Genomic DNA, 17,476 nt, shown 5'->3' with positions numbered 1-17,476 from the left:
TAAAAATTCACTTACACCTGAATGTACAAGCCCTAACTCTTTTTCTGGCATGACTAGTGTTTAAGTACAGCAACTTCACGCCTTTCATGTATTTCGTTGCCGAGTCTATCGGAGAGGTACCGGTGTAGCGAAGCTTGTGGAGGAGCAGCAACTTCCTGATGTCCACGTTTAACTGCGCATATGTGGATGCGAGAAGTTGCTGTCCGAATTACTCCATAATAACTGTGAGCGCTGATAGCCTCACCATTATTCTTTATGCAAAATCTGGGCAATTATATTTTTGTAGTCAAGAATTCTGCATATGAAAGTAACGGTTTGTATGCATTTAATAATTAGTAAAGCTATAGAGATTAAAATTAAACAGAAAAAGGAGGCTTATGATAAATGTTGAGTTCATAATTCAGTAGAGAACCAAGCTGAATATAAAAAGTACATGGGGAGAACTGCTAAAGGAAATAAGAGGAGCTATGAGAATAGATCAGAGGGTAACCTAAAATGGAACTCAAAAGTCTTTTATAAATATAAATAATAAAAGGGTAGTCAAATGGCGGGTGGGGCTGATTAGAAACCAAAAAAGGAGATCTTTTTGTGGAGGCAGAGGGCATGGCTGATGTACTAAATGAGTACTTTGCATCTGCCTTCACTAAAGAAGAGGATGTTGCCAACATCACAGTAAAGGAGGAGGCAGTAGAGAAATTAGATAGGATAAAGAGGAGATACTTAAAGTTTGGCAGCGATTAAAGTAGAAAAGTCACCCGGTCCAGACGGGATGCCTCTTAAGTTGCTGAGGGAAGTAAGGGTGGAAATTGCAGAGGCTCTGACCACAATCTTCCAATCCTCCTTGGATATGGGAGTGGTCCCAGAGGACTGGAGGATTGCAAATGTTACACCCTATTCAAAAAAGAGGAGAGCAAATAAACCTGGCAATTACCGACCAATTAGCCTATCTTCGGTGGTGGGGAAACTTTTAGAGACATTAATCCTGGACAACATTAATTGGCACTTAGAAAAATATAGGTTAATGAAAGCCAGCACAGATTTGTTAAAAGGCCAATCGTGTTTGACTAACTTGATTGCGTTCTTTGACAAAGTAATAAAGAGGGTAGTGCGGTTGGTGTTGGCTATATGGACTTGCAAAAGGCATTTGATGAAGTACCACATAGTAGACTTGTTTGCAAACTTGACGGGGCAGTGGCTGCATGGATACAAATTTGGCTAAGGAACAGAAGCAGTGTGTAGTGGTCAGCAGTTGTTTTTCAGACTGGAAGTATGCAGTGGTGTTTCCTAGGGGTCAGTGTTGCTTTTTGATATATATTAATAACCTGGATTTGAGTATACAGGTATAATTTCAAAGTTTGCAGATGACACGAAACTCAGAAATGTAGTAAACAGCGAGGATAGTAACAGACTTCAGGAGGACACAGACAGACTGGTGAAATGGGCAGACACGAGGCAGATGAAATTTAATGCAGAGAAGTGTGAAGTGATTCATTTTGGTAGGAACAATGAGGAGAGGCAATAGAAACTAAATGGTACATTTTAAAGGGGATGCAGGAACAGAGGGATCTGGTGGTGTACTTACACAAATCTTTGAAAGTGGCAGGACAAGTTGAGAAGGCTCAAAAAGGCAGACGGAATTCTTGGCTTTATAAATAGAGGCGTAGAGTACAAAAGTAAGGAGGTTATGCTAAATCTTTATAAAATGCTGGGGTATTGTCCAGTTCTGGGCACCACACTTAGGAAGGATGTCAAGGCCTTGGAGAGAGTGCAGAGGAGATTTACTAGAATGGTACCAGGGATGAAAGACTTCAGTTACATGGAGAGACTAGAGAAACTGGGGTTGTTCATCTTGGAGCAGAGAAGGTTAAAGGAAGATTTCATAGAGGTGTTCAAAATCAGGGTTTTGATAGATTAAACAAAGAGCAACTGTTTCCAGTGGCAGAAGGGTCGGTAACCAGATGACACAGATTTAAGGTAATTGGCAAAACAACGAGAGGTAACAAGGGAAAAAAATCTGGTATGCACTGCCTGAAATGGTGGTGGAAGCAGATTCAATAATAACTTTCAAAAGGGAATTGGCTAAATACTTGAAGTGGAAAACATTGCAGGGCTATGGGGAAAGAGCAGGGGAGTGGACATAATTGGATAGCTCTTTCAGCGAGCTGGCACGGGCACAATGGGCCAAATGGCCTCCTTCTGTACTCTGTAATTCTATGAAATAATCCATTATTATCTGTTGAAACAGCCGTGACAGATTTGACCGGACCACATCAAGCATTATTAGGCCTTGCAGTTTTCTGCTAAAACAGCTTACTGCTCCAGAATCATCCAAGAAAGCAAAGATAACACCACCAAGTCCTACTCACCCATCACCCCTATACTCATTGACCTACATTGGCTCCCAATCCCTCATGTTCAAATCCCTTCATGGTCATCCTCCTCCCCATCTCTGTAACCTTCACCAACCCTAGAACCTTGTGTTCCTCCAACTCTGGCCTCTTGTTCACCTCCCACTCTCACTCTCTTCGACACACCATTGGCAGCCATGCCTTCAGCCTTCTGCCATCTCAGCCCCAAGCTCTGGAATTGCCTCCCTATTGCTCTCCACCTCCCTCCCCTTTAAGACCCTACTTAAAACCCATCTCTTTGACTAAGCCTTTGGTTACCCCTCCTAATATCTTCTTTGGCTTGGTGTTGATCTTTGTCTGATTACGCTCCTGTGGAGCATCTTTGGAGGTTTTTCTGCGTTAAAAGCGCTATATAAATGCAAGTTGTTAACGTACAGTACATCTCTTTTTGCTAAGTTTTGTAAAGAAGAACTTTCACATTTTAAAATTTTCAAAAATGCTAGTAAAAATCTTTCTTGTGTAACAGTTGACGGGGGAAAATTTCAGTTGGTTACCGCCTCCCGTTAGCGCCTCCGGGTGGCGCTAGGAACTTAATGCCTGAGCGCAGCGATTTTAGCGCCGCTTGTGAAATTGACCAGTAATTTTGCGGCGGTGCTGAACACTACCGTCACGATCTACTGCGCCTGCAGATCATGACGTCAGTCAAGCATGCAACGCCCCAGTAGCGTCCCGGACCGGATATTGAGTTGTGCCCCCTGCCTTAGTGCCTGCCGCTAGGAACGACAGGTAGAGGGGAGCATTTTCAAGTCGGGAAGGGGCTGGGGGAGCGCTATTTAAAGGTGGGCGCTTCCAACCTTTTCTTGTCGGCAAAATTTTTGGTTTTAACGCTGTCCTAAGGAGTTGTGGCCCTCAGCACCACTTTTGAGGTTCCTAAGTGCCGAGCTCTTTCCCTGGGCCTATCCATTAGTGCTTCCACACAATTGCTTTTGAGGTCTCTCCAGGCCGAGATTCAAGGCTGCAATGAGCAGGGTGTGGCTGGCCAGCAAGATGGCCCCTCCCCTTTAAGAACTGGATGGCGCCAGTCTGTCTGGCTTCCATGGTAATTGACATCACCTGAGCTTCGGTAGCGCTTCGCTCCCTGACGTTTGTGCCTTAAGAGAGGTGTTTAGCGCCTGATTTAGCACTCAAATCACCTCGTGGCAATAGAGGCGAATTTTGCAGTCGGAGGCGATAATTAGCGCCAGGCACTAAACTTTGTGCCCGACCGATATTAGCGCCCCAAAATAGGCGACACCGAATTTTCCCCTGATGTGTTTCCACATTTTGTGGCTCTATATTGAAGCTCAAGGGATAAATCTGCTAATTCCATTCATCTTGGCTCTTGGGAATGCGCTATTGGTAAAGAAACAACTGATGTTATTCACACCTGTGGTAAATGTGCCTCCTTTAAGATGAAAACAGAAATTGGTGTTTATGGAGATTTCTCTGATTCCTTCGATGCCTTTGAACGAGGACTAGTGAAGTGCATATTGGAAACTAAGGATTGAGATTTTCAGAAAAAAAATGTAACTTGTAATTTGTTTCCTTTTGATCCTGTATAGGTTAACACACTATCTCAGCAGCTACAGTCAGAGTTTAATGAGGTGATGAATGAAGTCTGGGCAAATGATGAGGTTAGAAGCGCTGTCCTTATCTCCTCAAAACCAGGCTGCTTCATTGCTGGTGCTGACATCAAGTAGGTTGCATTTTTAAATATAGCTTCAGACATCAATTTCTGTATAAAATGTACTTTAAGATGAGAAATAATTATATCTGATTCATTTTAAAAGCAGTGCAGGAACAGAGAGGGTTTCACATACACAAACCTTTGAAGGTGACAGGACAAGTTGATGAGGCTGTTTTTTTTAAAAAAGCATACATGATTTTATAAATAGAGGCATAGAGTGCAAAAACTAAGAGGTTATGAGAAGAAGAGGTTAGACTTCAGCTGGAATATTATGTCAAATTCTGGGCACCACACTTTAGGAAGGATGTCAAGGCCTTTTAGAGGGTGAAGAGGAGCTTTACTGAAATGGTACCAGGGATGAGGGAATTCAATTATGTGGAAAGAATGGAGAAGCTGGGATTGTTCTCTTTAGAGCAGAGGAGGTTACTGGGAGATTTAATAGAGGTGTTCAAAATTATGAAGGGTTTTGATATACAGGTTGAGCGTCCAAAATCTGGAGTTCCGGATTGGTGGCAGGGTTGTCCGGAATCCGTAAAATGTTCCGGAATCGGGAACTCCGGATTTTGGATGCTCAACCTGTACTTCAAAAAGCCATTGACTTTTGTCTTTTTTGAAAAATCCTATGAAAAATGCAAGTGATGCAATAAAACTTTAGTGTTGTGTTTTATCCTCCTTAATCTGCACAGCTCCACTAAGTGTTTCCGCCAGGCTGCGGCCACGGCATCACCGCCCTGGTGGCCTAGTGTGGGCCATCGGATGCTCTGCAGAGCTCGCAGCGTCCCTCCCCTTTAACAGAAGGGGAGGGGCGGAGAAACACGTCAGCGCTACGCGAAGCGGCCCAGGCATTTCCGGACTCGGAACGTGTTTCTGATGTCCAAAGTCCGGAAACGCCTGAGCCCAGGTTACGATATTTCTGGACTTCGGACATCAGAAACACGTTCCGAAGTCCGGAAAAACACGAAAACCGGCTCTGCCTCGGTCCCAAGGTTGCCGGATTCAGGACGCTCAACCTGTAGTAGATAGGGAAAAATTGTTTCCACTGGCAAGGAGGTCGATAACCAGAGGACACAGATTTAAGATAATTTGCAAAAGATCCAAAGGGGGATATCAGAAATTAAATTTTACAGCAAGTTATGATCTGGAATACATTGCCTAAAAGGGTGATGGAAACAGATTCAACAGTAACCTGCAAAAGGAGTTGTATATACACTTGAAAAGGAAATATTTGCAGGGCTGTGGGAGAGCAGGGGAGTGGGACTAATTGGATAGCTCTTTCAAAGAGGTGACACGGGCACAATGGGCTGAATGGCCTCCTTCTGTGCTGTAGGATTCTGTGATTTTCCATGTCATTTAAGTACCACTACATACAAATTTTCGGGGGGGTTTTCCCTGTTGATAGTGTTTTGTTCTTTTTAAGCTGCTGACAGTTATGAACTGTGCCCATTACCTTTCCACCAGTTAAAACTTCAAAAAGTGCATGAAACTTACTTGAACCTTTCCTGGCAGGCTTAACCAGTAAGGCAATCTTCAAGGGAAAGATAGCTTTGCTTGATGCACAATTTTCAGGATTAGATTTTGGAGCAAAATCAAAGAAGTAGCAGAAAATTTGCCTAGCAAATCAGGAGGGCAACGTGAATCTGGATTAAACCGTTGTGTGTTCACACATTGAAAGAAACTGCGTAGTTCCTTATTTGATCAGAATAAGAATATTGTAATTTTGTAAATGTTTATTAGGTTATCTTGAAGTCCTCTTTCCAATGAGAGCAAGCCCAACTTATTTAACGCCTTTTCCTTATGCATCCGGTACAGGGCCTTGAGGTGTTTTTCTATGTAAAAGATGCAATATAAATGCAAGTTATTATTGATGACTCAGCTCCTATTACAAGGTTAACACTGCTTCTCTCTCTCTCGCACTCCCTCTCGCAGTAGCATTCTTATGGTATAGTGACCAGTATTAGGCACCATGCTCGAAACAGAATACAACATTACTGTCTTTAGTTGCATTCTATCTCTTGGTTCCTTGTTTGCTTCTATCATTACAGCCATAGAGAAGGCTGATTTGTTTCGGCCATTGTTAGTTTAGATTTCTTCTGATTATTTAGGTGCTTTAAACTCATTGTAATGTTTGTAAATTGGAAGGGGGCAGTGCAGAGGAAGGTGCACCCCCCCCCCCCCCCCCAGGCGCTAAACCCATGTCCTCAGTGCCATTTTCTGCTGTTTCATTGTAGTAGTGCCATCCAGCAGCTTGTGACCTCATGCTGTTGTGTAAGTTAATCTGAAAAGAGAAGTAGAATGTCACTACTGCATGTCACAAAGCAATATGTCTGGGTGATGTGCAGATAGATTTCAAATATCTTTCCTATATTCCAGATCTTTTCATTATCATTTCTTAAATAAGTTCAACAAAGCTACTTGTACTATATCTAAATGGTGTGAGAAATGAAAGACATGATATTTGTCTGGCTCATCAATGCAAGACCATTCTCTGGTATGGATAGGTACAATAATTACACATCAACTTCAGCACTTTTTCCAGTGATTGTGTTCATTCCAGTATTACACTTGTATATTCTGTACCTGCAACTGCTTACTAATTACTTTTGATTTTGTATTTTGAATCAAGTCTGCTTTAAAAGACAAACTTCCAACCCAATTTGTATTGGCATTAATGCTGTTATCAGTTCGTGACTGCTTAAATATGGAGCGGTTTCTGTATTGCTGAAATTCTTGGAGCTGTTATGCCAGTATGTGCAGGGTAATGCACAAGTTTGAAGGTGCTCCATTGAGGATGTTTGAGAGTCTAATTGGTAGAGTAAATTGTGTTGTGTTCTTGAAACATACTCCATTTTGTTTTATATAATATATACAACTGGAATTTGTAAGGGTGGCTTATTCTATTTTTTGGGCAGGGGGCATTAAGCTAGACAGCAATGGGGGCCAGGCTGTAATTCAAATTGAAGTGTTGTCACACTATATGATTTAAACCCAGTTATAATGGATTTAATCTCGCTATTCTCTTGACATATATAGAATGGTAAGTGTTTTCTTTTGAAAAATCAGTTGTGTTGACAGATGCATGTAATATCTAGATGCCTTGATCCAGACATGGACAGAAGAGTTAAATGCACAAAACGTGGTGGGAAAATATGACACCAAGGAGCCCTAGCAAAACGAGTCAGGCAAAAACCCTCCAGGAAGATGGTTGTGGCTGTTAAAGGCAAATCATTGCACCCCTAGGATATCACTGCCGCAGTTCCTCAGGGTAATATCAGTGGCTAAACCTTTTTCAGCTGACTCATCAATAACTCTCCTCCTGTCAGAAGGTCAGGAGTAGGTAGCAATTCTAGTGTTCAGCATTTACAGCTGCTCCAATAATCAGGCAGCCCATGCCAATTAACGGCAAGATCTAAACAAATAGATAATATTCATGTCACATAAATGCCAAGTTATGACCATCGCCAACAAGAAAACCTCCAACCATTTACCCCAACCTTGAACAGCATCATCGTTGCTGAGCCCTCCACCATCAGCATCCTAGGGGTCACCATTGTCCAGAAGCTTAACTACCAGCCATATCAACACTGCGGCAACAAGAACAATGCAGAAGCTGCGTACTCTGTTACGAATGGCTCACCTCCTCAACCCCTCAATGCCTCTTCACCATCTGCATGGTTTATGTGAAGAGTGTGATGGAATACTCATCAAGTTGGGCACCGCTGTAACAACATTTGAACTCGACACTGTACAGGACCAAGCAGTCCGCTTGATCAGCATTCCTGCCACTTTACTTCTTATTCACCCCTCCACGACCAATATAAAGTGGCTACAGTATGTACTGCAGCAATTTGCCAAGTTTACTTTGACAGTATCTCCCAGCCCCAAGATCTCTCTTACTGAGAAGGACAAATGGCGATGTCATGGAAATGCCATCAACTCAAAGTTGCACATCATCCTAACTTCCTTCACCACTGCTGAGTCAAGGTTCTGGAATTCCCTAACAGCATGGGAACACCATCAACCCAAGGGCTGCAGTGACTGCAGCGTTGCTATATCCCAACAATACCAGAAAGTTGTTTTGGAAAGGAACTATGTCAGCATTAAACATAGTCATGTATGAACTTTTTTTATTTACAGTATGATAGAGGAATGTAAAACTGTTGAAGAAGTGACACACTTATCTCAGGAGGGACAGAGAATGTTTGAGAAGATTGAAGGATCCACCAAACCTATTGTAGCTGCTATCAATGGTTCCTGCCTTGGAGGTGGTCTTGAGGTATGGAATGTGATCCAACTTTGTTATGAGTAACCTAACAAATTGCAGAAAAACTTGCAGCAAGAGCTTGAAGCTGATAACCAGCATATCTCAAATGCTGAACAACTTGTTTTTAATTCTTAGTTTGACTTCAGTGGGTGTCTCTGGGTTTTAAAAATCTTCTGAATTCCCCTTCTTTATACCATCCACCTTTTTAGTTTGTCTTGCCTGGTATTTTGATAACTTCAACATTGTTAATAATTTATCTGGATCAACTCCTTTTCATAACCTTGAAAATATCAGGTAAGTTGCTGTGAGGTCTCTCTTTCTGAAGGGAACAAGACAAACTTCCTTGATTTTTCCTCATGGATTCCTGCTAGCTCGAATTATCTTGCTTGTTTCCCACAAATGGGCAATTGTATCCTTTCTATTAATTAAATAACATGCAATTTCCAAATTGGGACTGACCAACACCTTGAACAGCAACAATATGTAATTCTCTTTAAGGAGTTTTTATATTGGTGCTTGTTTGGTTCAGATCATGGGAGATTGGTGTACATGTGCTGATTTATGTATTTACACTGCTAAAACTGGTTAGCAAATCTCAGCAACAAAATTGCAGACTCTATCCTGCTGGTAATGCAACCAAGTACCTTGCAGATTTATTTTTCCTGGAGTCAAACATGGAGTTGAGATTCATAGATGTACCCACAATAAACCCTAGATCACCCTTGTTCACTACATTGTCTGTTACACTCATGCAACACAGACTTCCTCTTGGTTTCTTGCTCCTATATTAAGAATTTTGGTTATTCACAATGAAGCTGTGTCTTCCATCGCTCCCATCCAATCCATCTAAGCGATCCAAATCCTTTTGAATAAAATTGCATTGTTCCTATTTGCTCTGCATAGTACTCCAGATATACTTGGTACATAAGAGGGCAACCTCTTTTGATTTGTACTGTATCACTCTGCTAATGCCCTTTTACTCCATTATGCACCTTTATTGATGGTTTTAGAAATGTATCCAAAAAATCCTAGTTCTTCTATTTGTTAGTGCCATATACCACCGTTCCATATAAAACTTATTTAAATTTGTCCTTAGTGAACTGCATCTACCACCTAGGAGGCAATTAGCTAAAAGTTCTGAATCCCTTGAAAATAAATTGCTTTGTTTCTGCTTTCCCCTTCCTCCTGTCTTGGTACCATAATTTGCTTATGATAACTTTGTTCCAGCTATTATATAAAATCAGACAGAATTCAAAACAGACCCCTGTTAATTGCAACATCTTTTCAATGTGAAAAATGTCCATAATTGCAAACCTATATTTTCTGTTTCTAAGCCACAAATTTACAAGTCAAATTTCACTTCTTAAAATGTAGGATTTTTATCAGTGTTGTGGGGATTAAATTCTGCATTCCTGTCTCTGTTTCTGTTTATAAAAAAATCGGCAGACCAGTGGCATACTTTATCTGCAATTTTGTGACTCTTTACCTTGGTCATTAATTGCTGATATGGAATCGTGTTCGCATCTGTAAATAACTTTTTTTTTTGCTTAGTAATTTGCTGATTCGATAACTCGTGTTTTGAAGCCCTCTCTCAGAACTTGAATAATTGAATGCCTTACTCTATACCTCACGATTTTGGAGCAATGCTGCTTTATTTCCAGTTTAGGTACTGAAGAAGTACAATTTTTAATTAAGTCGTCATCTATGCATTAAAAAAAGACTCGCGTGCAGTGACAGTTTCATTCAATTGCTTGTAATTTTCCTCTCTGAAAGAGAATATGATTGATGTAATCAGGCTTGATGTGAATTATGGTTTGTGTGCCATCTATACTGCTGTCTAAAATACACTTTCTTGCTTTCACTATGTACTGTTCTGTATTCTAATAAATTTTAGAGTAGAAAGTTGATGAGATTTACTATTTTATATGCAATATAATTAAAAACTGCTAAATCTGAAATGTTAGGTTAAAACCTCACCAACTGTAAAGTGAAATGAAATTTCAAGGCCTGAAGTCCATAATATAAAGTGTCCATAATTTGATATCTATTCAAAATTGTCAGTCTTACCTGTAAGCCACATGAATAGCTAGTGTGTTGGAAATATAAATATCAGACTTTTGCACTGGTGGAGGGATTGTTTTCATGGTTAAAATTTATGGCACTATACAAGAAGCTTTAATCTGTATTCTACATGGGAAAGCTTGCTGTCACCATTTATTTTGGAGGTGGGGAAACAGACGAATTGGTTTTGGATTCTCATTCCCATGCCTCTATAAGCAAAACAATTGAAGGTGAGTGCTTAGATTCTCTATTATATCACTGACAGAATTGTGATTGCTTTCAGCTATATAATTGAATTGGGACACTTCCATTGTAGGAAAAAGTTCCATTGTGTAGCTTAATCAAAAAAGCTTAATTATTTTTGTACATCTATCACAGAAGCTAAATTATTGAATGTGTTTGTAGGTCGCCATTGCCTGCCATTACAGGATAGCAACAAAGGACAAAAAGACAGTTCTGGGCACTCCAGAGGTCATGCTTGGTTTACTGCCAGGAGCTGGTGGCACTCAGAGGCTGCCAAAGCTGGTAATTAACTGTTAATATGTAAATTCAATTGCAATACAAACTGAAATTGCTGTTCTTAGTTGTCAAATTTATGCTAAAATTCATACAAGAACACCGGAGTATAAGTAATGTAACTTTGAGAAAAATACTAATGGGCCAAATGGCCTGTTGCTGTGCTGGAGCATTGTATAATTCTTTTCATACCTATGAGACACCATTGTGGAGATGCCTTAGAAAATGTGTTGTTAACCAGTAGAAATTACAACTTTAAAAAAAAAAAAAAAAAAAATTGCATTTAGTCTGATCAACTTTTAAAAAAAATTATATGCAAGTAAACAGAAGTTTATTTTAGAGATTGTCCAATTGTAAACCCTTTTAAAACACTGGTCACAATACATACATGCATATCAAAAGAAGTTAGGAAAGAGATATCAGAGGCACTATTACATATATATAACAATTCATTATAAAAGAGAATCGTTCCAGAGGACTGGCAGACAGCTAATTTTATTCCTATATTTAAAAAGGGAGATAGAACAAGTCCAGGGAACTGTAGACCAGTTAACTTAACGTCAGTGGTGGGAAAGATAATGGAATTTTTACTCAATGTTATTGAGAAACATCTAGAAACTGAAAATATAAGGAGCAGACAGCATGGATTTCAAGAGGGAAGGTTATTGAATTCTTTGAAGAAGTAACAGAAAGGGTAGATAAGGGTAATTCAGTAGATGTAATGTATTTGGATTTTCAAAAGGCCTTCGATAAGGTACCACATAGTAAACTCATGACTAAGATCAGAGCATATGGAGTTGGGACATGTAGCAGAATGGATAGCAAGCTGGCTGCAAAACAGTTAATAGAGTAGGGGTAAAGGGCAGCTACTCAGTCTGGCAAAAGATGGGAAGTGGTTTTCCACAGGGATCGGTGCTGGGACCGCTATTGTTCATAATTTACCTTAATGATTTGGACTCGAATCGGAAGTACAATTTCAAAATTTGCGGACGACACCAAATTGGGAGGTATAGCTAATACAAAAGAAGAATGAGACAAAATACAGGAAGAAGTTAATAAACTTGCAGAATGGGTGTCTAATTGGCAAATTAATTTCAATATAGATAAGTGTGAGTTGGTGCATTTGGGTAAGAAGAATAAGGAAGCCACATACTGCTTGGATAAGAGTGGTAGAGGAGCAAAGGAATCAAGGGGTACAGATACACAAATTACTAAAAGTAGCGACACACATTAATAGGGCCATAAAAAAAAAAGCAAACCAAGCACTGGGGTTTATTTCTAGCGGGATAGAATTGAAAAGCAGAGAAGTTATTTTAAACTTGTATCAAACCTTGGTTAGACCACATTTTGAGTACTGTGCACAGTTCTGGTCTCCATATTATAAAAATGATAGAGGCATTGGAGAAGGTGCAAAAAAAGATTCGCAAGGATGATGCCAGAACTGATAGGATATACTTATCAGAAAAGGCTGAGACTTTTTTCCTCTAGAAAAGAGAAGGCTAAGGGGAGACTTGTTAGAGGTCTTTAGGGTTTGAGAGTGTAGACTTAGAGAATATGTTTCCACTTGTGGGGCAGTCCAAAACTAGAGGTCATAATATAAGATAGTCACTAATAAATCCAAAAGGGAATTTAGGAGAAACTTTTTTCCCCAAAGAGTGGTAAGAATGTTGAACTTGCTACCACAAGGAGTAGTTGAGGCAAATAGCATAGATGCATTTAAGGGGAAGCTAGATAAGCAAGCAAGGGAGAATGCAATAGGAGGATATGCTGAGAGGGTTAGATGAAGTAGGGTGGGAAGAGGCTCATGTGGAACGTAAACATCGGCATTGACCAGTTGGGCCGCACAGCCTGTTTATGTTGTAACTTGGTGTAACTCAATGTCCTCATTTTTTTTTAACTGGTTTATCATCAGATTGGTCTCCCTAATTCTCTTGATATCATGTTGACTGGGAAAAACATTCATGCAGATAAAGCCAAGAAGATGGGTTTAGTTGACCAGTTAGTTTCTCCCCTTGGTAAGCTTCTACTTTCAAAATATCCTAGCAATAATTTCTCGTATTTAGCAACAGTAAATATTTTGGCTTGCTCATTGATTACTTTGCTTGTCCTGAACCAGGTTTGGCTATTCTGAAGCCCCTTAAATATATTTGTATTAGATCTATATGTATCCACAGCGCTTGGTTTCTTACATACAAAAGTAAACAAAGCATTTACATAGTGTATATATTATCACTGTAAACATCAGTTGGCGTACGACATTGACTGATTTTTTTTCTCTAGATTTTGTACAACAGTAATTTGGCACTGCATTATTCATTGTGATTATATATTACATAATGGTGTTTAAAAAGATCCTTGAAGTGCTTTGTATCTAAAACTAACTTTCTTTTTAAATCAAATGTGGTCACGCTGTTGTTAGATGAGAAAATCAAACTGGCTTAAAATTGACTAAGTTAACAATGGAGCTTGAAAAAGTTTGAGAGTTTTTAAAAACAAATGTCATTGACCCAAAACATTGTCTTTGTGAGCAATTCATGAAGTAACAGTTTTTTCCTGAACATGTACGGCCCCATGGAAGGTGGAGGGTTCTTCAGCCATGTCCCAATGTTGAAGGAGTATTATTAAAATGTTTTGGCAGAAAGATGTTTATGTTGTATAGTGAGTTTAGCTTGTGATGGTTTTTGCATTGATAAATATGTGAATAATTTCCTGAAACAGCAATGTGCAGTACAGTATTTTGTAAATTTTTATAGGGCCTGGCCTGAAGAGTCCGGAAGAGAGGACAATGGAATACTTGGAAGAAGTGGCAATTGAATGTGCCAGAGGAATAGCAAAAAAGCAGATTTCCCTTAAGAGGGATAAGAAACTCGCTGACAGTAAGTACTTGCAACTGAAAAGTAATACAATTTGTTGTGTGCCCAATCAAGTTTTGTTAATTTATGCTGAAGTAACTGATTTCTACATATTCTCCAATGCCAAGTTTAACAAGTATCTATAAACTTTTTCTGGCATGGAAAATTGGGTGCTTCACTTCAAGTGTACAGTCAATTGTAATGTTTGTGGTCAGGCATTCAGGATCTTAGGGTCAAGACACTGTCCCATTGAAAGCTAGTTTTTCTCAAACTAACATGACTTACAGCAAACTTTTATAATAATTCTTCTTTGAGGCTTTAATACTGTTTGTACACAAGCTCCCCTAAAGGCTGGCCTAGTGAGTCTTTCCAGTGAGTATTCCCAGTAAGTAGCTGAACCGTAAAGACCAGGAATGTATGAGATTTGATTACTGTGCCGAGTTTAAAAAATCGCAGTCAGTCTGGCAGTAGGGGGACTACAAATTGGTCTCTGCGTCACTGGGTTAGACGTGAGATGAAATTAGTCAGGGTCCCCATTCCTGATGACTGTTCACTGACCCTTGTTGGAAATGCTTGCATGTGGATATCCAGTCAGGACACTGACAATTGGGCTTTTTGTCATTTCCTTTTTCCCTTCCCCAGTCTAATCACCTGCCCAGATTTGCAAAATCGCTAGCACTTAGATAGTTTACTATTTGTCCAGTTTTAATTGTTTGTTAGTATGTGGCATTAATAGAATATATATTGAATTGAGGGCTATTTTATTTTACCCATTCTCGGGATGTGGGTGTCGCTAGCAAAGCCAGCATTTATTGCCCATCCCAAGTTGCCCTTGAGAAGGTGCTGGTGGATTTTCTTCTTGAACCGCTGCAGTCCGTGTGGTTAAAGTACTTGCACAATACAGTTAGGTAGGGAGTTCCATGATTTTGACCCAGCAAAGGAACAGCAATATATTTCTAAGTCGGGGTGGTGTGTGACTTGGAGGGGAACTGGGAGATGATGGTGTTCCCATGCACCCAGTGTCCTTCTAGGTGGAGGCTGCAGGTTAGGGAGATGCTGCTGAAGAAGCCTTGGCAATTTATTGCAGTGCCTCTTGTAGATGGTACACACTGCAGCCGCAGTGTACCAGTGGTGGAGGGGGTGGGTGATTAGGCTAATTAAGTGGACTGTTTTGTCCCAGATATATTTCATGGTTCTATGAGAATTCTTTATTTATACTTTAAGGTTGGCACCCCATCCGCCGCCTTAAACATTAACTCCCTCTGCCACCGGCGCAATGTGGCTGCAGTGTACCATCTACAAGATGCACTGCAACAACTCGCCAAGGCTTCATAAACAGCATCTCCCAAACCCGTGGGGCTGAATTTTGCCAGCACTCAGAGGGCGGGTTCGGAAGCGGGTCCGCTGTCAAATTTAAAAAGATTGACAGCGGGGCGATATCCCACTCTAAACCCACCTCCTTGTGAGTTTCCCTAGTGCCGGTTCTGCCTGTGCTTTGCAGACACAGCACCAAGTGGTGGGCTATGCAATTGTGCTAGTTAAGAGGGTGTTTTAAGCAATTTAATCAGCATTTTGCCAGGTACAAACCATTTTCCCAAGTTTTCCACGAGGTTCGACCACACCTGGAGTACTGTGAGCAGTTCTGGGCACCACACCTTCGGAAGGCTATATTGGCCTTAAATGGAGTGCAGCGTAGATTTACCAGAATTATACCCAGACTCCAAGGGTTAAATTACGAGGCGAGATTACACAAATTAGGGTTGTATTCCCTAGAATTCATACGGTTAAGGAGTGATTTGACTGATGTTTTCAAGATATTATAGGGAACAGATAGGGTAGATAGAGAGAAACTATTTCCGCTGGTTGGGGAGTCTAGAACTTGGGGGCATAGTCTAAAAATTAGAGCCAGGCCATTCAGGAGTGAAATTAGGAAACACTTCTACACGCAAAGGGTGGTAGAAGTTTGGAACTCTCTTCTGCAAACGGCAATGGATGCTAGAATCAATTGTTAATTTTAAATCGGAGATTGTTAACTTAAGGGATATGGGCCAAAGGCGGGTATATGGAGTTACGCCGCAGATCAGCCATGATCTCATTGAATGCTGGAACAGGCTCAATGGGCTAAATGGCCTATTCCTGTTCCTATGTTTCAATTATTTTCTCCTCTCACCTCCCAGAGGGTCACTTAGAGTCATAGAGTTTTACAGCACAGAAAGAGGCCCTTCGGCCCATCGTGTCTGCGCCGCCCATCCATCCCTGTCCAGTCTAATCCCATTTTCCAGCATTTGGTCCATAGCCTTGTATGCAATGGCATTTCAAGTGCTCATCCAAATGCTTCTTGAATGTTGTGAGGGTTCCTGCCTCTACCACCCTTTTAGGCATTGAGTTCCACATTCCAACCACCCTCTGGGTGAAAAAGTTCCTCCTCAAATCCCCTCTAAATCTCCTGCCCCTTACCCTGAATCTATGCCCCCTTGTTATTGACCCCCCTACTAAGGGGAAAAGTTCCTCTTTGTCTACCCTATCTATGCCCCTCATCATTTTGTACACCTCAATCAGGTCCCCCCTCAGCCTTCTTTGCTCCAAGGAAAACAACCCCAGCCTGCTTAGTCTTTCTTCATAGCTGAGGCGCTCCATCCCAGGTAACATCCTGGTGAATCTTCTCTGCACCCTCTCCAAAGCAATCACATCCTTCCTATAGTGAGGCGACCAGAACTGCACACAGTACTCCAGCTGTGGCCTCACCAGCGTTTTGTACAGCTCCATCATAACCTCCCTGCTCTTATATTCTATGCCTCGGCTAATGAAGGCAAGTATCCCATATGCCTTTTTAACCACCTTATCTACCTGTTCCGCTGCCTTCAGGGATCTATGTACATGTACACCAAGGTCCCTCTGACCCTCTGTACTTCCTAGGGTCCTACCACTCATTGTGTATTCCCTTGCCTTATTTGTCCATCCAAAATGCATCACCTCGCACTTTTCAGGGTTAAATTCCATTTGCCACTTTTTCGCCCATCTGACCAACCCGTTTATATCGTCCTGTAGCCTGAGGCTTTCCTCCTCGCAATTTACCACCCCACCAATTTTCGTGTCATCTGCGAACTTACTGATCATACCTTTTACATTCTCATCCAAATCATTTATGTAGATCACAAACAACAAGGGACCCAGCACCGATCCCTGAGGTACCCCACTGGACACAGGCTTCCAGTCACAAAAGCAACCTTCGACCATCACCCTCTGCCTCCTGCCACTCAGCCAGTTTAGGATCCAACGCACCAAGGCACCCTGGATCCCATGGGCTCTTACCTTCTTGACCAGTCTCCTATGCGGGACTTTGTCAAAAGCTTTACTGAAGTCCATGTAAACCACATCCACAGCATTTCCCTCATCCACCCCCCTAATCACCCCCTCGAAAAATTCAATCAGATTTGTCAGACATGATTTACCCTTGACAAAGCCATGCTGACTATCCCCGATTAATCCTTGCCTCTCCAAGTGGAGACTAATTTTGTCCCTCAGAATTTTTTCCAATAATTTCCCTACCACAGATGTTAGGCTCACTGGCCTGTAATTCCCTGGTTTATCCCTGCTACCCTTCTTGTATAATGGTACTACATTAGCTGTTCTCCAGTCCTCTGGTACATCCCCTGTGGCCAGAGAGGTTCTGAAAATTTGTGTCAGAGCCCCTGCAATCTCCTCCTTTGCC

General features: G+C 41.1%; 1 protein-coding gene across 2 annotated transcripts in view; it reads left to right on the top strand.

Annotated features, from left to right (window-relative positions):
- The window catches only part of LOC147112571 (trifunctional enzyme subunit alpha, mitochondrial-like), a 95,574-nt gene that overhangs the window by 30,496 nt on the left and 47,602 nt on the right, over window positions 1-17,476 (top strand). For both annotated transcript variants that reach the window (XM_085996953.1, XM_085996952.1), the window contains exons 4-8: window positions 3,950-4,083; window positions 8,209-8,347; window positions 10,802-10,921; window positions 12,825-12,927; window positions 13,666-13,788. In XM_085996953.1, the coding sequence (XP_085853079.1) occupies window positions 3,950-4,083; window positions 8,209-8,347; window positions 10,802-10,921; window positions 12,825-12,927; window positions 13,666-13,788 (619 nt within the window). The remainder of the gene's footprint in view (window positions 1-3,949; window positions 4,084-8,208; window positions 8,348-10,801; window positions 10,922-12,824; window positions 12,928-13,665; window positions 13,789-17,476) is intronic.

This window comes from Somniosus microcephalus, chromosome 9 (assembly GCF_052327205.1).
Source record: "Somniosus microcephalus isolate GS21.2 chromosome 9, FLI_Smic_1.0, whole genome shotgun sequence".
Classification (NCBI taxonomy): Eukaryota; Metazoa; Chordata; class Chondrichthyes; order Squaliformes; family Somniosidae; genus Somniosus; species Somniosus microcephalus.
This window is presented reverse-complemented; position numbering and strand designations above follow the sequence as displayed.